Raw genomic sequence first — 22,311 nt, 5'->3', positions numbered from 1 at the left:
AAAATGATTTGGGGGACTCTCAGAGCAGTTCTGTAGATATTGTTTATGTATTTATGTCCTCATTGAGACGGCAGATGATGAATCACCGCGAGCGTCAGGCGCGCTTCAGTGTGTGTAGTCTCTGCCATTCATTCACTCACACAGAGACTCGCAGAACATGCGGGATTCATATTTGAATCGACTTTTGCGGCTTAATATTTACAGATACTAGTCCACGTCGCGATTTGATTTAAGTGCAGTGACCTACTTTTGATTAATTCATCCAAACGTTGACAAATTCTGTGCCAAACTGTAAATTCCGTTTTTATAACTGGATTCCGAGATTCCGTCCGCGTTTTCTGCATCGCGGAAATCATAGGGCCGTACGCGTCAAGAACCGGGTTGACCGGGTACTCGGTACCACCGGTACTTAAAAAAACCTGGTACCGTGACGTTTTCACTTTTTTAGTACCGACTTGGTACCGAAGTACCGGGTCTTTTGACAACACTAATACACACACAGTGGGTACGGAAAGTATTCAGACCCCCTTAAATTTTTCACTCTTTGTTATATTAAAGTATAATAAAATAATTTAAGTTCATTTTTTTCCCCTCATTAATGTACACACAGCACTCCATATTGACAGAAAAACACAGAATTGTTGACATTTTTGCAGATTTATTAAAAAAGAAAAACTGAAATATCACATGGTCCTAAGTATTCAGACCCTTTGCTCAGTATTTAGTAGAAGCACCCTTTTGATCTAATACAGCCATGAGTCTTTTTGGGAAAGATGCAACAAGTTTTTCACACCTGGATTTGGGGATCCTCTGCCATTCCTCCTTGCAGATCCTCTCCAGTTCTGTCAGGTTGGATGGTAAACGTTGGTGGACAGCCATTTTTAGGTCTCTCCAGAGATGCTCAATTGGGTTTAAGTCAGGGCTCTGGCTGGGCCATTCAAGAACAGTCACGGAGTTGTTGTGAAGCCACTCCTTCGTTATTTTAGCTGTGTGCTTAGGGTCATTGTCTTGTTGGAAGGTAAACCTTCGGCCCAGTCTGAGGTCCTGAGCACTCTGGAGAAGGTTTTCCCTGTACTTGGCCGCATTCATCTTTCCCTCGATTGCAACCAGTCGTCCTGTCCCTGCAGCTGAAAAACACCCCCACAGCATGATGCTGCCACCACCATGCTTCACTGTTGGGACTGTATTGGACAGGTGATGAGCAGTGCCTGGTTTTCTCCAAACATACCGCTTAGAATTAAGGCCAACAAGTTCTATCTTGGTCTCACCAGACCAGAGAATCTTATTTCTCACCATCTTGAAATCCTCCATGCGGGCTTTCATGTGTCTTGCACTGAGGAGAGGCTTCCGTCGGGCCACTCTGCCATAAAGCTCCGACTGGTGGAGGGCTGCAGTGATGGTTGACTTTCTACAACTTTCTCCCATCTCCCGACTGCATCTCTGGAGCTCAGCCACAGTGATCTTTGGGTTCTTCTTTACCTCTCTCACCAAGGCTCTTCTCCCCCGATAGCTCAGTTTGGCCGGACGGCCAGCTCTAGGAAGGGTTCTGGTCGTCCCAAACGTCTTCCATTTAAGGATTATGGAGGCCACTGTGCTCTTAGGAACCTTAAGTGCAGCAGAAATTTTTTTGTAACCTTGGTCAGATCTGTGCCTTGCCACAATTCTGTCTCTGAGCTCTTCAGGCAGTTCCTTTGACCTCATGATTCTCATTTGCTCTGACATGCACTGTGAGCTGTAAGGTCTTATATAGACAGGTGTGTGGCTTTCCTAATCAAGTCCAATCAGTATAATCAAACACAGCTGGACTCAAATGAAGGTGTAGAACCATCTCAAGGATGATCAGAAGAAATGGACAGCACCTGAGTTAAATATATGAGTGTCACAGCAAAGGGTCTGAATACTTAGGACCATGTGATATTTCAGTTTTTCTTTTTTAATAAATCTGCAAAAATGTCAACAATTCTGTGTTTTTCTGTCAATATGGGGTGCTGTGTGTACATTAATGAGGAAAAAAAATGAACTTAAATGATTTTAGCAAATGGCTGCAATATAACAAAGAGTGAAAAATTTAAGGGGTCTGAATACTTTCCGTACCCACTGTATGTATGTATGTATGTATGTATGTGTATATATATATATATATATATATATATATATATATATATATATATATATATATATATATATATATGTATGTATGTATGTATGTATGTATGTATATATATATATATATATATATATATATATATATATATATATATATATATATATATATATATATATATAAATAACTGTATATATTGTCTTATATATATTATTGTATATATTGTCTTATTTTTGTAAAAGACACATGAAATCAATCAAAATGACAGTAAAATACATTTATAATTTTACAATTTCAAATGTATAATTAATAATTTTATAATAAATAAATTAAAGTTTATAATTCAATTAAAAATTCTATTTTATTTATGATTTCTATTTCAAATAAATGCTGTTCTTATGAACATTCTATTCATTAAAGAATTCTGAAAAAAAAACAATGTATCGGTTTCCACAAAAATATGAAGCAGCATGACTGTTTTCAACATTGATAATAATAATAAATGTCTCTTGAGCAGCAAATCAACATATTAGAATGACTTCTGAAGGATCATGTGACACTGAAGACTGGAGGAATGATGCTGAAAATTCAGCATTGCATCACAGAAATAAATTACATTTTAACATATATTCAAATAGAAAACCGTTATTTTAAATTAGAATAATATTTCACAATTTTACTGTATTACTGCAAGTAAATGCAGCCTTGGTGAGCATCAGAGCCCAAAAAACAAAACAAAAAAAAACATTCTGATACTCATAACTGAATTAATATAAAATATGATAATAATAACAGAACATATAATGTATGTATGTGTACATATAACTTAAACTTAAAAAATAAAGGAATATATATGTGGTGATAAAAACACTTTAAATAAATTGGGCAATAATAGAATGTATCTGTATTTAATTGGAAGACAGTAAAGTATTAAAAAAAAATCTAAAGTAAAGATATACTTAAATATATACAAGACTACTGAAGCAAGTGGATGTGAAAGTAATACGATTACAGATTGTCAGAACACAACCTTTCATTTTATGGGTAACTTTTAAAGCAAAACCCAAGCCAGTATTAACAGCGTTTTACAATCCTGCTAATCTGAGAGGGAATCCGGGTAAAATCCCAGCATGTGAACACCGGCTTCCAAAATATCCGCAGCACAAGAGTTATGAGTCACTTCACATGCAGATATTAAAAGATTAAAATGCCAGTGTTTAATAACTCATCTCGGCATTTCACAGCAGAGATACAGTATGAAGAAACGGTCACCATAACTCTAGCGTGGCTCTTATCTCCCAGAGAACCTCTTAAAAACACCACAATGTTATTTATGCATCCAAAGTCAGCCAAAGTCTTGCAAGAGAAGCGCAGATAATGACTCAAATGCAAGAAATCTCTCTCTTGGAAGAGGGAAAAAAATAATTGGCATTGAAAGCACATCATAAATTAATCACATCAATGAAAATAGCACAAGCAGGCATGAAAGAGAGCTAAAAATATGAACCGAGCGAGTTCGTCTCAATACAAGTTAAGATCTGTGACATGCTGTCAAATACTACAGAAAACTGGAAGTTTATTCACCTACAACACATTTTCCTGCCTTTAGAGTTTAACGCATTGCTAACCTGGAATATTCCTTAATGCAGTTGCACAGACGTACAGGAAGCATAAAAACGTTCAATCATGCACCTGCGTACGTGTTTTTCAAAACATGCAACTTTACACACCTAAACGCCCTCCACGCTAGGTGTTTGTGTTAACGTCTGGGTTATTTTTACCCAATCAGATTTCCTGACTCCCCACGGGAGATTCAACTTCCTGAGCTCAGTAACAAACCCATCCATACGTGCGTCAGTACCTGTAAAAGAGGCGAAAAAAGCTAATGGAAAAAAACATCAGAATGCATCTGGATGGGCCGAACGCAGCAGGAGGGAGTGAAAATAACAGCTCGGATCAGAAGGGTGAAGAGATCATGAACACACCGCTGTCAGCTTGATCTTACTTCACTCTTGATGTTATACTGCACTGAAATCTCTTGCATCACCGCTAGCATCCATGTTTCACAAGAAAATATCAATCTAATTAGAAAATCCAATTATGATATGGCTCAATTTCAAGAGTCAGATCAAAGGAAGTCTGGGCTTCAGGCGGCATGACCACATACTGCACACAAAAATCCCCAAAACTGCAAGCTCCACTCTCACTGACTGGCATTATGCAACTTCCATGAGTCAGTGTACGTGAGTTTTTAATCAGTTTGCCAGAAAACAGTTTACGAAGTTAATAAGCAACTGATTTTGAAACTAGATTTGCTAGGTTTATGGCAAAATTTGGAGAAATGTAGCATTACACTCGCTCACCAATGGATCCTCTGCAGTGAATGGGTGCCGTCAGAATAAGAGTTCAAAAACGCTGGCTTGTTAGGTGATGTTTTCTCATTAAAATCATAAGATTTCCTATTGATTCAATAGAATGTATGGGAATACTGGGGAATAGCAATATGGCGGCGTGGCACCTTCACTTTCATGACGTCAATCCAGTTCTCTATTATAGATCAGTGGTCTAAACAGCTGATAAAAACATCACAATAATCCACACCACTCCGGTACATTAATTGTTTGTTTGTAATAAATCCATTATTAAATCAAGTTTCCGGGTAAATTATGAGTCCTATATTCATAATATTACCTCCACCAGTGAAAAAGTCTGTATCATGTTATACTCTCACATTAAAATCATATTAATCCTTATAGATGATGCTTGATGTACACATTGTTCTCCTAATTTCTGGATAAAGATATACTATGAATCGAGGACTCATTTTAGCTGGAAGCAGTGATTTAGAGTTAAAAGCCTTGGATTTGTTTCTTGCAAACAGTTTTTCACTTTAAATTAAGACATTAACTGATGGACTGGAGTGGTGTTATTGTGATGTTTTTATCAGCTGTTTGGACTCTCATTCTGACGGCACCCATTAACTGCAGAGGAGCCATTGGTGAGCAAGTGTTGTAATGCTACATTTCTCCAAATCTGTTCTAATAAAAAAAACTCACCTACGTCTGGGATGGCCCGAGGGTAAGGACATTTTCTGCATTTTAATTTTCGGGTGAACTATTCCTTAAATCTAGGATGATGAAATTGTAAACCGTAAAATTAACTTACAGTAACTACATTTTTCAGTAGCCTGGCCATTTTTAATGAGACAAAACTTCAAAAAAATATCAGAAATGTAGCATTTGAAACCTTGTGAAAACTTTGCTACAAAGTGAAAATGTTAAAAAGGGCATTTAAACAATGTAGTGCACACACATTCAGCCTCATTCATCAAACATGAGAAAACCAAAAACCATTATATGTAAATTGTCACATTCAACTTAATGCTACAATTATGTTATAATGGTTTTACAGACTTTTTGTTAGGCCCATTGTGCAGTAATCTCCTCTGCGTTTTCTGCAGCACTTTTTGAATGAATGACCACTGTCAGGCTATTAGTGCATTTACCTGTGCACATGTAAAAAAGGAAATTATGGTTGGTCAGGTGGCCACATTTAGTCAGAATCATAGCTATGAGTTTGAGTTGTGCATGAATTAACTCATATCTAGAGAGCAGAGACTTTTAAAAGTGTTTCCATGCAAAACTCCACATTAGACGGAGCTGTAAATTCCCACTGACTCCCCAAAAAAATAAATCCTATGCCGAGATGAAATTAATACAGAAAAAAAAAAAATAAAAACAAAACAATGCTTTGAAGTTCCTCCGTAGAGGAAAATGCCGTCTAGACACGTGTGAGTCTCAAAAGCCTGAACAATGTTGCTCATAATTATGCTTCGTGAGTCTGTGCTGAATTAAAGGTTTTCGTGAAATGTACCGTGCACTGTAAGCTCTGCCTGGATCTCGCTGGTCATGTTGCCGCTGTCCGCCTGGCAGACGTATATCCCAGCATCCTCTTCGGTCAGGTTGACGATCTGCAGGGTTCCCCCGCCAATCACAGCAAAACGCTCAAGGCTGGAAAAAATAAAATCACAGAGAAAGAGATACGAGGAGATGAGGATGTGTTAAAACAATTTTCTTTCAGCGTTTTCAGGAACGCCAGCCACCTCAAGCACGGCACAGTAATGCCGGATTGAGATGGAATCGAAAACAGGATACAGTATGTATTTCATTTCCTGCAGCTTTTCCTTTATAGCTTGATTACACTGAAAGCAACTTCCCCGGAGTGTTTCACTTGAGGTTTCTCGAGAAAAACAAACTACTGTTCCTGGTTCCTCCCCAATGATTCGGAGGCAGGAAGAGTCGGAGAGTTAATCTAAGATGAGCTGAGAATGGAAAGAAAAAATAATCAATAGTCACACACAAGAGGAGAGAAAGCGAAGAGGAAGGATGAAGAGTCGACAGGGTCCCGCAGAACACAGTCAGACCTCCAAACCTCACGTCGCTTTATTAGAATAACACCCCTACAGGGGAAAGAAAAGAATCACCAATTACTGAGTTTGACTAAGAACGGAGAGTAAACCAGCCAGGAACGATACCTTCCCACGTTCACCGAGCAAAATCCACCCGCTCACTCGTCAAGAGGTGTCTTCCAACACACCCGAGTGTCAAACTGCAGCTCACAGAGACAGTGACACCGGCTGAGCGAATTCTGGTGTAAACTGGTGTGAATTCTTATAGAAACGGAGACACGAATGCAGCAATTTTAAATAGCTTTCATTACCATTCAAACGTTAGGTGTCAAACAAAAATATGTGAATTTCTAATAACTAATAATTGAAGAAATGCTAAAAATGCTCTGATAACCATTGATATTGTTAGAAATTGACAAGAATTTGACCATTTCAGAAAGAACGTTTTTATGAACAAATTTTCACAAATTCACTCTACTTGAGTTTAAAATCCAGGTTTATACATTTTTAGATTGTTTGAACATTATTAGAATGTTTGAAGTTTAGGATAACGTTGAAAACAGTCTGTCAATGTCATTTTATGAATGTTTCTTCTAGACTTTAATATGTAAATTAATAGAAACCGTTTCAGAGTAACTAACTAAATGTTGCTACTAGACAATTATGTCATTTTAAAAATCACCGCTGGCTTTCCATTACAGAAACGTCCTTTTAAACTCTAACTTCTTGAGAATTAAAAAATGTAATGTTAAAAGAACAATCAATTCTTACAATGTTTTCTTCAAACATTTTGAGAACATTTATCAAAAACTAATACCTTCATAAGAATCAGTGAACATGAATGTTTCAAAGCTTGCGTTCCCTTCTCAAAGTCTCGCAGGAAAAGCGAAGCACCTGATCACAGGAGCGTCACTCCAGCGCCAGCTATATTTAGCTTCCCCAGCCACTGTTTGTCTGTGATGAGACAACAGGCGCCGCTCTGAAAAACGAGGTCCCCGAACCCAATGAGAGATTCGTTAAACGCATGAGATGACAGAAGTCCGATGACGCTGCGACCGTGAATGCTACAGGGAGCCCCTGAGAGACCTGAGGAGGTGGAGGCGTCCAAGGCCGGATAATTAAAAAAGAAATTAAAAAGAAGACGAGTCTATAAAGTACAAAGAGCCTCGTTAATTGTCTTTTAGCACAGCATTAAAGCACCAGTCTGGAGGAGGGTAACAGAGCATGATGGGTAAAAAGTTGCTTTTAAAGGAATAGTTTTTGACATTATGTTCCATTGAGGATTTTAAAATGCACTGAGCCCTTTTTTGCACTTTGACTGTTTATTCCCTCAAACCTGAAGGCTGAAAATTAAAACTAAAACCATAAAAAAAAAAGGATTAGAATAACATTTATATTTATGTAACGTAACATTTAACAAAAAAAACAAAAACAAAAAAAATCAATAATTTTTTGGGTGAACTGTTCCTTTAAATTAGCACAAAATTCAACTTTTATAACATCTGATTTATTTGAAACTAAAATGAAATCTTTAAAATGTTAACTTTTTAAAACCTAGTGGATACAGGAAAAAAAAAATACAATCAAGTGTTATTCTCTTAAACTTTATCTTCGAGAACATCTGGCTGAACATTAACACACTTCAGAAGGATTCTTATGTTAGTTGCACCGCTTTAGGATTTATTATCCTCCATTTCCCAGAATTCCTCCATTCAAAGGCCAGTTTAAATTTACTGTTGTTTGCCAACGCTGATCAACCATTAAAAACATAATAAATTTACTATAAATGTTTAAAACACATGCAAACATTTCCAGGATGTTGTGCGTTGTAAATATAAACATGAGGGCGAGATTTCTAAGTGGAATGCATGATATTACCATTAAAAAAAAACATAAATCAGAGTATTGCACAAAGAGGAAGCGCACTGGTGCCTCAGAGGGAACTGCTGAAGGTGCGTTTGTGTGCGACGCCTGACTGGATTTACAATACACTTATATTACAATGTTCCCCTTGCAAATAGTCCAAGCTGATGTTTGTGTTGAGAAGAGGTCGAGTATCTGTCATCAACACACACATCCATCTTACTGCATCTCTGGCTGGTTCATCCACGTCAGCGAGGACAAAAGGTGTTCTTGTCAGTGAAGCAAGCCATTCGCATTCATCCCAAGAATTCCTCCGTGATCCGCTGGCTTTCTGTAAAGCACTAAACAGCATTCCGGCTCTAATCCCTGAGATTCAAACGTGAGATAAGACAATTACAGCCACGTGATGATCTGGGTCGACCCCTGTCAGCTTCCCGTTCATATCCCACACTCTTTAAATGATTCCAAACAAGGAGAAACCGGCCTCAGATTAGAAAGCATTTATCTGACCCGTCTGGCCAGAAATCACTCAAGGGATTGGCTCTAAATGAGTGTTTATGCGTGGCCAGTAATGAATGAGCGTCTGAGCTGATAAGGAGGTTTTCACACACCAACACACTGTGATTTGTTTATTCAGTTCCTGCAAGCCGTTCCACAATCTACAGATTAGACTTACAACAACATGCCAGAGAAGCAAACAATGGAGGAGGGTGAAGAATGTGACTTATTCAACGCTGGTTCTCCATGCTGAAATGTAAGGCCTCTAAGCACACAAGATGTGTATGTTTTAAGATTTCGGTCTTCATTCTTGGCATTTTTCTACCTTAACCCTCTGGTATTGTTCATTTGGGGGTCACACTTGTGTTGTTCACGGTCAAAACTGACCGAACACCCGAAATGTAACTTTTTTTATTTTCAGTAAAATCAATGTTATATATTTTTGTTCCATAATATTTTCTCTTTTGTATTTTGAGAGAATTTCATGGTACTAATGAATATTTATGCAATAATTATGATCAATATTTTCCCATTGAAAATAATAATAAAAAAAAAAATTCTAAGATTTTGGTATTACTTTTCAATTATGGCAGCATTTCATGTTAAAATAGAGACAATGTCTTTAAAATCCATTTTTGAAGTCAGATTAGTGCCATCTGGTCAGAGTAAAAAAAGAAAAACATCTGCAATTCCATGGCTTAGCCACTAGATTCCTATATAGCTCTATATAAAAGGCCTATAAACTCAAGTGGTTTTTAGGCATAACGACTTATTTTTATTAAGTTGTGGATCTGGATATATATTTACACATTCAAATGTACTGAATGTAAAGGTTTAGATTTTTTTTGTTTGAAATTTTAGTTTGAAATGTTAGTTTTTGCATGAATTTTACTACAGTCAAACCTGAGCACAGAGAAAGGTATTTTGTTACACATCAAAATTCAACAAAAATGTAACAAAAATTAACAGGAATGCTTCATCAAAGATTAATCAATCTGATTTCAACCTCTTATTTGAGTCTTCTGGCTCAATTTTGCCATATTGTTACAGCCACACCAGTTCATTTGTGTGTGTGTATAGTGTGTTGTGTGTGCGTGTCTGTGAGTGTGTGTTTGAGTGTTTGTGTGTGTGTGTGTGTGTGTGTGTGTCTGTTTTGTAATCTTGATGCTTTAGTGTGTAACCCCTTCCTCGGTGTCTGTGCTTTGACTGCATTTTTGGCCGAATTATTGATTTTATTTCATGCATTTGCAGAAACATGCTTTGTGTTACAGTCACACTAATTCATATGTGTGTGTCTGTGGGGGGCTGGGCGTAGTGTGTCTATTTTGCACTCTTGATATTTTAGAGTGTTACCCCTTTATTGCTGTGCACTCTTTGTCTGCATCGTGAATGATTTGTAGATCGTACACACAAAAAATTCTCTGAATCTTCGTATTTTTGCGTATTTCCCATTCATTTCCAATGGCGGTCATTTTTGACCGCGAACATCACAAGTGTGACTTTTTTTTTTTTACAGCCATTTAGCTTTTTTGAATTAAGTCCACAATCTAGCGACTGCCATAAAAGTCACCAAGTTTCGCACCATTCCGATAAAGTAGCGTTTTTTTAAAAATTTGAAAAAATTTTTTCCCGGTCTAAAATGACCGAACAGCACCAGAGGTTTAAAAGCTTAATTCACACAATAACACAATTGCCATTGTTTACTCTCCCCTCATGTCATTCTAAACCAGTATGGTGCTATTTATTTATTTTTAAGAATTTTCACACAGTTCCATTCCAATCCAAATAAAACTATAATATATGACTTTTTTATATTATATATAATGGTTAACTTCTTATAGTTTAATAAAATTATGATTTTTTATTATTATTTTTATATTATTATTATTAGGGCTGTCAGTTTAACACTTAATTAGTTATAAAAACATAACGCGACAAATATTTTAACGCAGTTAACGCACAGGCCCCGCCCCCAGACCTGTACGTCATCTTACATTTCATATAGTTGACTTGACAAATATGATACAGGGCAACAACTCCATAAATGCAGTTATGCCCTAAAATTCAAGATATCGGTGCAAAAATGCTTCTGTATGTGTTTTTGTCTCATATTTATATCATACGGTAAGCGATGTCACAGGAGCAGCGAGAGTAATATCACACAAGTGCTGCTTATGTCCGAATATCACGAGTTTAAATGTGATTTTATACAACAGTTCAGCACATAAGAAGTTGATAGTGTTATAATTTAAACAATATTATGTTTTTGCTCAATTTTGCAGAGAACATATTACCTTTAAAGCCATAGCAGAATTGTTGTGTGTCTCCGAGCAACACAGCAGTGATTAGTTTCTGAATGAATCCACGTTTTGAATGAATCGTGTGAACCAATGATTCAAAAACTCATTCATAAAGAGAGTCGTTTACTTCATTCTTGAATGAATCAGCCGTTTGAATCGAATCGATTGAAGATATTTACAGTCACCTGCTGGCAAATTTTGTTTCTTATTTAGAGTATAATTTAATTAATTAATTATTTAATAATAATAATAATAATAATAATAATAATAAAAACATTAAAGGGATAGTCACCCCAAAAATTACAATTCTGTCATCATTTACTCACCCTCATGTCGTTTCAAACCTTTCTTTTGTGGAACATAAAAGAAGGTATTTTGAAGACTGTTGGTAACAAAGCTGTTTTGGTTACCAATGACTTTCATTGTATGAACAAACAATACTGAGATGTTTCTCAAATTATCTTCTTTCATGTTCCATATTTTATGTTAGGCCGTTGTAGCCTAAATGTTTGTGGAATCTTTTTTGTGGAATCAAAAAAGATTTCTAAAGCTACAATTTGTAATGTCTACTTTATACTTTCTAATTTAACAAAAATATCTTTAAAAAATCTTTTGTGGGTATTTTCAGAGTCAAATTTATTTTGCGATTAATTAGATTAATTAATTGAAACATTTTAATCGACTGACAGCCCTAATTATTATCCATCTAGATGTCACTATAAACTGTTGATTGGAACAGAACAGCGTTAAAAAAATCTTTGATATTAATCTGATTGGTTTCTTGTTAAAAAAAAACAAAAAAACAAATAGCAGCATTTATTTCATTTTTCACTTACATATTTTTACTCGCATATATATTTGAGATTTGGTAAACATTACATTTAACAATGTTATTAAATTTGTATTTTATTTTAAAGACTACATTTAAGTGCGCTTTAGATGATGGGAAAGGCAAATGAAATGAAAAAAAAAAAAAATAAATGAGCATGCACAATTAAATATGCAATATCTGTCATACATATCCAATATGGACTTAAAAACATTTAGAAATGTTATAATGAATCACAACCTAAATTTTGATCTGTCACACAAAGCTATCATATCATTTGAACTGCAATTTTAAGATTCTTTATAAATCCAATATTAGTGTTTCAAACATCTGAAAAATAACAGAAAAATCCATTTTTAGGTGAAGTATCCTTTAAAATCATTTCAATCACAATCTAAACTCAATCTCCCGTGAGAGAAGAGGAGTAATCTAGTCCGTCTTCACTCACAGTGGGGCTTTTACCAGAGTAAAGACAAACTCTACAGGGAAAAATGAAACTCTGAAGGGAAGATTTGGATCACACACACACACACGCACACATTCACAGACTACAGATGTTGTGTGAGCCATGATGGACTCTTTCTACTCCTCTGAGGGACTGGGCATTGTGGGTAATATGACATTATTAGAATGTATCCAGCATCAGGAATACATTACATCGCCCGAAGACCATGAGAGAAGCAATTACGCTGTAAATGGAGTCTGTCAGCAATCATCAGTCCTGCACAGACAACCGGCAAAGAACCGCAATTAGACATTTAGCCGCTTTCAATCGACAGCGTGAACTGACAACAAGCCTCATCGGAGGAAGCCGACAGAGACGAGGTCGGGACGCGGCGTATGCGAGCTGAAGGGGGTAGTTAGCGGCTTAAACAGGTCATGATTAGTCTGCTCAGCTCTTTGATACGATCAATTCAATCTTTATGGAATGCGTCGTTTCAAATTATGGTGGGTGGGATCGAAGCGGCGAGGATGCATTACAACAGACGGCAGCACGACGGGGCTGAATCTCAACCAATCTGAATGAAATTCTATGAAGACAATGGCTCTGGTCCAAACACTAATCAGCTGCCTACATAGACAGAATTTTAATGTTCCATTGGCATGATCACGATATGAACCCCAAATGAAGCTGCAAAAATCTTTTAATCTCATTTCATCCAGGATTTTCATTTTTATTATTATATATTTTTTTGGTAACAGATAAAAAATTATAAATTATACACACACACACTTCATAATTACATATATACAATTACATATAATAACAATAATAATATATATGTGTATATATGTGTGTGTGTGTGTACACATATACACACACACACACACACACACAGAGAGTAGTCAACATTTGAAGTGGATCAAAACCTATCATCAAATTGGTCCTAAAACCAAAATGTGTTCTTGTCTTATATGTCTATATCATTACATTAAATATTATAAAATATATAAAGTATATATTTTTTATATATGCACAAAGAACGGGGTGAATACATACATTTCTAATATATTTCTTATAAATGTTAAATATTCTGTTATATTTTAACTAATACATAACTATATTAATGTAATTACAATGTTAATATTTAGGTAATATATTAGAATTGTAATTAAAAACAAAAATATATGTAAATAATATTTTTATATACTTACATAAATATACACATACATATATTTACATATATTTTTACCATTCACAAAAGAAACACACACACACACACACACACACAGGACAGTTTTGCTCTGCTCCCATACATATACGTTCATTCTCTCTTTCTGGATTTCATTTCTCAAAGCACTTTCTGTCTACAATTCCCAAATTGTATTCCAAAATAAAATGTATAAAAGAAAGAAAAACATCATTAATTTTGCATGGGCCGCAGCAGGGATGGAGCTTTATCCCCAATCTTATTAGGGCAGCAACTGTCAGAAAAGAGGCTGAGCGTTTGCCATCCATTAGCAAGTCTACAACACCTACACAATCCTCCAATCCCACTCACAGATGTTAAGGTCAGTCTTCATCAGGAAAAAAGAATATGAAGATTAGTTTTTTAACTTTACTGAAAAAAATGGGAATGACTTTCATAACCATTGCACCAAACTACTCGACACAATGCTAAGGGCATCAGTGTTGCTACTGTTATTTTCAATAATTGAAATAAAATATAAATACTGGAAGTTTATGCACAAAAGAAAGGGGTGCATATATACATAATACATTTCTAATGTACTAATAAATATTAAAGTGCCCCTATCATGGGTAATGAAAGGTTGATATTTTGGTTTTGGGAGTCCCCAACAACAGGTTGACATGCATGCAAGGTCAGAAAACACTTTCATTGTCTTATAATATACATTTATTTTCACCTTATTTGCTCAACGACTCCCAAACGATTCGCTCAACAATTCATTTTCATTCATTCGTTACCGCGGAAACCGCTATTTTTAATGCTCCAAAAGCGGCACCTAGTGGCAAAGAATGCATTTGCATTTTCATTCAGACTAACAAGTGGGCGTCAATATGCTAATGTTTCATGTTGAAGTCAACATGAAACAGCTTGGGATTCCTTTTAAAAACGACTCGTTTCAATGATTCAGAGTCGACTCTTTGTTTTGAGAGACAATAACTTTATACATGGCGCACTTTCAGATTTAAAACTTTGCAGGATGTTTTCATTCACTTAGAACTGTGTTACACACGGCATGAAAGCTCATTTTCAAAAATCCATAAAAGGGGCACTTTAAAAGTTCTACTATATTTTAAACCATATAATATATACACATAATAAAATATAAATAAATAAATAATAAACAAACAAACAAATAAATAAATTAAATAATTAATTATTGTGCACAAAAGAATGGAGTGCAAACTTAAAAAAATAATAATATTCTAAAAGTTGAAGTACTAAAATGACCTAAACTGAAACAATAATAAATTAAAAGTAAAAAGAATTAAGAAAACAAAAACACAAAGTATCTAAAAAAAAAAAAAAAAAAAAAAAAGCTAATTAAAATAATTTAAAAAATATTTTATTAATTTGAAGTGTCATTTATGTCATTTTCAAGTTTAATACTCAGGGTAAGTGGGTAATCTTAGTATGATCAATAGTAATATTACCGTTTAGTGGCAAAGATCACTATTAATCTAATCCACTACATGCTGGCAGACATCGGTCAGTTCTGTTGTTGACCTTGAAAGCTTTGGTGCATTTGGATGCAGGTTGTAGATCAGTATATGCAGTAATACAACCCGAGTGTGTAAGGGGATAAAACGCAGAGGGTTAGGAAATGAAAAGAGACAAAGCGGCAATAAAAAGCATGTAATCGCTTTTGCACGTCCACAATGCAAACATCACCAAACCCGTGGCTGAAATCACATCAGGGTAAATATACCAGCACAGAGGGCATAATAATGAATGACAGAGCGCCGTACCCCTGACAGCCCATTTACATGCCGTGACAATCCAGTCCTTTCTACATTATTCATGTCCACCACATGACAACAGCCAACCATCCTCAGGAAAAGTGAGCGATAGAGAGGACAACGGCTATCAGGTAAACTATGTAAGGCAATTTACGGCCTGTAAATGGCGAGCGTGACTTTTGACGAAGCCACGCTCCAGATAAGAGCATCCTAACTATGCCGCGCACATGCAAAATGACACAATGGCCACGTGGGAATGCCGCGCGACTCTATAATATCCATTTACACAGGCGTCAGTAATTACCTCCGCCGGATAATACGGATATTTTACGCTGAGGAATTTGGACAGACGTTGAATAGTCGATAGTGCGATTAAGAGCAACTGAATGGATTCTTTTTGTGTGCTCTGTGGCCGCTGATCCGTTACGAGTTTGCTTTAGTATGCCAAACCACGCCGAGGAAGGGCGACTGCTGCCAGTGTGGATCTGAGGAAGAGAGAGTTCGCCGTCCCACCGAAGCACTCTGATCTCATACCTGTACAAATTTCTTGCATCCAGCCAAGAATTTGACAGGAAAATGTATGATTCTCTGCGCCAACATGATTTATTAGTGTTTTTTCTCATGGGTTCGGGCAAAGACACAGTTCTGATACGCTTACCTCTCGTCAATCGGCCGGTCGTTAAGCGTCCAGCGAATCACTGGCACAGGGGATCCCTTCATGACGCATGGCAACAACACGCTCTCCCCGACAACCTTCGCCACAGCAACCGGGCCTTGGAGAGTCTCCAGTTTTTCTTCAATACCCAAATCTGCAAAGACACACACGAATGTGATCGTACAAAAATAGCACAAATGTGACTATAAAAATATATCAGTAAACTCACAATTCAATTAATAAAAGTCTTAATAATAATAAAATTTTTACCCATATGCTTGTTCTGATAAAAGTGGTTACATGCAGAAATCTGATTATTGTGCAAAAATGTATTTCATCACATTTCTTAAAAAAAAAAAGATCACAGCACACTGTCTGTCTGTCTGTACCTGCAGACACCTGTAGTTCTGCCTCCTCTGTGGTTTTGGCCGGTCCCAGGCCGTCTATGGTGCAGCGGTAGAGACCGGCGTCGCTTTGGGAGGCGTTGCTGATGACCAGAGCTCCGCTGGGCAGCTGTATGACCCTGCTGTCCAGCTCCACGGCCCGACCGTCCCTCTCCCAGCGGGTGAACGGGACGAGCTCTTCCGTGACCTCGCAGCTCAGCATCTCAGCGCCGCCCATGCGCACCGACACACCCTCCGGCTGACTGAGGAACCGCGGAAATCCTGCGAGAACGAACGGATCAGCTGCGTTACACTCCTACAGTAAAGCTCATTTAATCTCTACACTGACAGAATGAAGAAATTAAGCAAGAACAATTCAAATAACCAACCCTGAGGAGCTACAGATGGAGATTAGATGCTTTGCTAACTCTGGAGAAATTAAGTAAATAACACTAATGGTCTTGTCAAAGCAATTAGCAAATAAACTTGGGAGACGAGCAGCCATTAAGCATGTTTGAACAGCACAACGGAGGGTTTGATCACGATCATATTCCACTCATTTTATTAATACACTGATTAATTGAAGAGGCTCATTTCAATGTAGAGAAACGGATTTGTCTTCGAATACTAACTTGCTAATTTAAACAGAATTTATTCAAACCCTGACCCAAATTCATCTCAAATAAGAAATAAAAGAACAGTTTTAAAGGAAATATATACTAAATGACCCTTGACTGTTGAGTGATTTAAGCTTATTAGATGAGGTTAATACTGAAAGCACTGCTTCATGACTGAATATATAAAAATAAAATATGGTAAACTGCGATCAAATCTTAACACAATATTAAATCAAATTAAAAATTAAAAAACACTCAAAAATATTATGCAAGTCATTTTCTAAACACACACATTTAAAAAAAAAATGCAAATTATAAAAATTGTATAATATACACACACACACACACACACACACACACACACACACACACACACAGAGAACTAAAATAATTACAATAAATGTAAAAAAAAAAAAAATTGGAATGAGACTTCCAAATTCTTGTTCTTTTTCTCCTTTGTTGTGAATATGACACAAAGGTAAGCAATGTATGTAGAAGAGAAAGATTTAATCAACAAACACTCATTTAGCACAAGAGTGCACTAAATGTTTAATATTTCATATAAAAGGAAAAATAAAACTCTTTGTGCCGTTAATTGCTTTGAAACTTCATCAAAAGATGAAGCACAAATAAATAGATCTTAAACACCACTGAGAATCCTTACACACAAACACAACCACCAAGAAGATTGTTATTTCTCTCTTGTCTTTAATCTCCCGCTATCGAGTCTGCAGAAGTTCAAAGATGTTCCTGAAGTTTGTGGAAGAGCTTTATAATTCACCGTACAGACTGCACTCTCTCTAACAGCTGAATGTATGAGAGCCCAGAGCGTCTCTGACATCCTAATGCTCTCCTGGGCTATTTATGTGTCCTGGCTGATGTAAGACTTGTTGTGGTCTAGAAGCACTAGAGTGGTGTGTGTGTGTGTGTGAGAGAGAGAGAGAGGTCTGCTGACAGGTCTGTAAATTAGCCCGAGCCTACGACCCGATTCACAGACACAGACACAGACACACACACACACACAAAATCCCAGAGCGCCGACTCAACAGGCCTGAAGACACGACACTCAAACGGTTCTCCTTCAGTGAAGATGTGCGACTGCATCAGGACTCAAGCTGGGCAAATAAGGACAGAACAATGTGCTGTTGGCAGACGGAGCCACTGTGTGTAAACACTTTACCGAGCCTGTCAGAGAGAAACTCATACAGTTCACATATGCAAACATATATTCAGACTAGACAAACACTAATACTCCGTCTGCACTGATAAAACCATCATAAAAACACACAAATCACACACACACTGACAAACTCTACCAATACACACATGCATTCATTCATATGCACACATACACAAACTCTAACGCTGCTTCATTTACTTAAACTAGCACTAGTACTACTAAACAAGTTGGCACTTGTTCAAACCCATTCAATTTCAATATTGTGCAAAACATCTTTCAGATCACCTTTGCAACCACATAGCAACACGCATGACACTCTAGCAATGAGTTGGCTAGTTTTGTACCCATGTTCCTCTAGTGCATTCATTCACTGAATCACACAGAATCTGTGGCTCGGAGTTGTGAAGCTGAGCGACAGAACATCAAACAGCTGCTCCGTCAACCTGCTGGTATTTTGAGAAGGAATGCATGAAAATCCCAGCACACCACAGACACAAAACACACACACACACACACTGGAGGAGTGAAGATGCCAGTGTATCTGCCTGCAGCCCACACAATAAGCAAACACAAGTGTGTGTGAGTGCAAGCGTGCAGCTCCAGCAAATAATGTTGTGTGTGATCCGTTCACATGCTGTATGCATGTTTGCAAAGATCTGGCCTCCGATCTCACTGCATCCATCCCTGATGTGACAGAGAGACACCGGAGGGGAATCATTAAACACAGCTTGGAGCCGTCTACAGCCTGAAGGCAGACAAATCCATCCACACACACACACACACACACACACACACACGACAGACTTTCACACAACAGCTCTGAGGCCAGCTCATATTTCTCTCACTGGAACGTGTGATTCTGTTTTGTTCTTTGATTTGGAGTTATGAATGAACAGTTGGTGTTTTTAAGGACTTCCTTGACTTTCTAACCAATGTAAATTTAGTCCACAAAATTACTGACAGAAAAGTTTTATAATGCAGAGCTTTTTTAATTTATTTAATTTTTTTATTTTTTATTAACAATGACAAAAAATGCCATTGTAATGATAATTAAATGATTTTAAATTAAGTAAACTCCTGATGAAAATATTATGAGGAAAAAAATAACTGGGTAACAAAACGCCATACAATTTTTTTTAACAACAAAAAAAAATAATCTAGAAAATAAGATTCTTTTAAATAATTCAATCTTTGTCATTGTCACAACGTATAATCAGTGTTGTTTTTATTAACATTACAAAGTTATTTCAGTTTTTTTAGATAATATATCAAATGTTTGTTCACTTATTTTGTATAAATAATTAATTGGCATTAATTTCTGATCAAGTAAAACGTTATTGTTATAAACTAAACTAAAATTTACCATTTACTGAAAAATGGACAATTAGACTAATTTTAAAAATGTTACAATTTAAGAATAAAATGGACCTGATTAACATGGATTACGATCAGGGGCGTGTTTACGTTATGGGGGGCCCTAAGCAAATCTCCGGGAGGGGGCCTTGTGGGGTGATGGTACTGATTAAGATTAAAATACACCCTGGAATAAATATATAACAAACAAATGTAAATTTTGCAATTTAGAATTTTTTTCCTTGCAATTGCAAGTTCATCTCTCACAATTCTAACTTTTTTCTCCAGATTTCATGGTTATTTCTAACAATTGCAAGTTGCAAACTTGCGATTCTGACTTTTTTCTAGAAATCCAATATACATCTCCCAATTACTAACTCGCAATTGCAAGATATAAATTCATAATTCTAAGAAAAAATCTATAAAAGATATAAACTCACAATATTTTTTTTTTTACTCAAAACTGTGAACTGTGATCTCAATTGCAATTTTTAAGGTTTCATCTCACATTTAATAACTTACAATTACAAGATATAAATTCATAATTCTGAGAAAAAAGTCAAATCGAGAGATAAAAAGCTCATATTGTGAGTTTATATCTCACAATTCAAAAAATAAATAAAAAAATTGTGAGCTATAAACTTGCAATTGTAAGACAAATCTTTTAATTGTGAGATAAAGAGTCACAATTGCCATGCATGGAAATTAGCTTCTACATGAAGTCTCAAGAAACCATTTCCACTTTAAAGAATCTTTTGTGTAATGAAAAGATTCCATAGATGTTTCTTCATGGAACTACAGATGTAGTTATGAGTGAAAGTGAACACATTGAACACCTCCTCAGCTCTCTCCATGTGTCACCAGCTTCCCAAAGCTGACACATGCACACGTGAGAAATACTAAGATGTTGTCACATTAGATATCACCCTCAAAAAAAAAAAATGTCCAGAAAGCCTCTTTCCAAAGGGCTGGTGAGGATTGAGGCCTCCTCAGTATCTCAGTCCCCTCCTCACATTCCACCGCCGAGCAAACAGACAGAAAAAGCTCCTCCATTCATCCGTGGATTTCATCTGCCCTCCACAAACATTTGCTCCTCCGGTTCCCTCGCACTTCCCCCGCGTGTCCGAGGGCTCCAAGAGCAACACGAGACCTCACACACGCTCACGGGGGGAGTGTAAACAGGGCAGGCGCTAACAGGACACTCCCGAGACCACACAGGGTCCCATTCAGATGCACGACGCGGCTCAGAGCCACCACACAAACAGCTTTCAGTGCGACGGACGGCGGTTGCAGTTGGAGTTGGCCTGACGGTACTGCAACAGCCAAGACGTTTGTCTTTTGATGGAAGGGTCAAATTAAGACCCAACTCCTGATTTACATGTGAAACAGGGTGATATTTATAAAGGAAATTAATAAAAGGTAAATAAAATTTTTAATTATTTAATAAAGGTTAATAATAATAATTAAAAAAAAAAAAATTATAAAAGGTTCATTTAAAATGAAAATGTCATTTTTTGATGGTTGAGCAAATGTCGGTGCTTACTCAACTTACTTTCTTCCAGGCAACACAAAAGTAGAATGAAGAATCTGTGAAGTGACCAAAATGTTTCAAATTTTTAGATAATATATAAAATATGTATTTATTTTATTTATACTTAATATAAATATATAATTTTGCATGAATTTCTCATTAACTAAAATACATTCATTGACTTAACTGAAATTGACAAAATCTTTAAAAAAAATTTGACTAATAAACTATAAAAATATATTTAAAACATTGACATAAAAAGTACTTTCAGACTGACTTTCTTCTGAGCAACACAAAAGGAGGTTTTGAATAATCTGTAAGTTGACCAAAATGTTATGATTTTTAGATAATATATGAAATGTTTATTTATATTTGATATATGTAATTTTGCACCAATTTCTTATTTTTATTATTCAAATTGACTTTAAACAGTGACCCAGTGCTGTGAAGTTTAAATGGACAAAATAGCAGCATAAAAGTAGTTCATATGCCAGAAGTATTATATTCCAATTTTTCAGAAGTCACAAAACAATATTCATGTAAATCAATATATACTATAGTAAATCTCAGCTGCATGATTGGTTATATCATTGCAAAAATGTAAACTGAATTATCGCATAGCTCTATATTGTCAGACCTGTCTCCCCATCTTTTGTGCCCTTATTTGGTTTCCTGTTCCTGTCCCCATTCAGTTCTATCAGTCCCAGCCGTGTTTGATTTGATTCCAGGTGTGTCTTGTTTTGCCCTCGTTAGTTCTGTCTATTTATAGTGTGTTCTGCCCCTTGTTTCCTGTCCGCTGTTATACGTCATGTGCGACTCCTGTCTACACTGTGTTGGATGAATAAAGATTGTTCTAGTGAATTCTCCTGCATCTCCACGTTCCTTGCTCCTCGCTCCTCACAGTGCTAGTCGTTACATACTGTATATATGTACACGTATATATTTAAGAAAAATATGTTATGTATATGTTATGTATATGTATGTATATATATATATATATATATTTATATAGAATATAAAATATAATTATATAAATGTATATACATGTAAATATTTTCAAAATATATACACTGAATGTGTGTGTATTTATATATACCTGTACACATAATAAATAAACACAGTACACATACACTGAACAAAATTATAAACGCAACACTTTT

At 36.2% G+C, this 22,311-nt stretch overlaps 1 protein-coding gene across 6 annotated transcripts in view; it reads right to left on the bottom strand.

The window, feature by feature from the left end:
- neo1b (neogenin 1b) overlaps window positions 1–22,311 on the bottom strand; it is a 135,766-nt gene that overhangs the window by 47,730 nt on the left and 65,725 nt on the right. For all 6 annotated transcript variants that reach the window (XM_058766393.1, XM_058766392.1, XM_058766390.1 and 3 more), the window contains 3 exons: window positions 16,477–16,752; window positions 16,091–16,241; window positions 5,978–6,114 (listed from right to left, as the gene is read on the bottom strand). In XM_058766393.1, coding sequence (XP_058622376.1) covers window positions 5,978–6,114; window positions 16,091–16,241; window positions 16,477–16,752 — 564 coding nt within the window. The remainder of the gene's footprint in view (window positions 1–5,977; window positions 6,115–16,090; window positions 16,242–16,476; window positions 16,753–22,311) is intronic.

This window comes from Onychostoma macrolepis, chromosome 25 (genome assembly GCF_012432095.1).
Source record: "Onychostoma macrolepis isolate SWU-2019 chromosome 25, ASM1243209v1, whole genome shotgun sequence".
NCBI lineage: Eukaryota > Metazoa > Chordata > Actinopteri > Cypriniformes > Cyprinidae > Onychostoma > Onychostoma macrolepis.
This window is presented reverse-complemented; position numbering and strand designations above follow the sequence as displayed.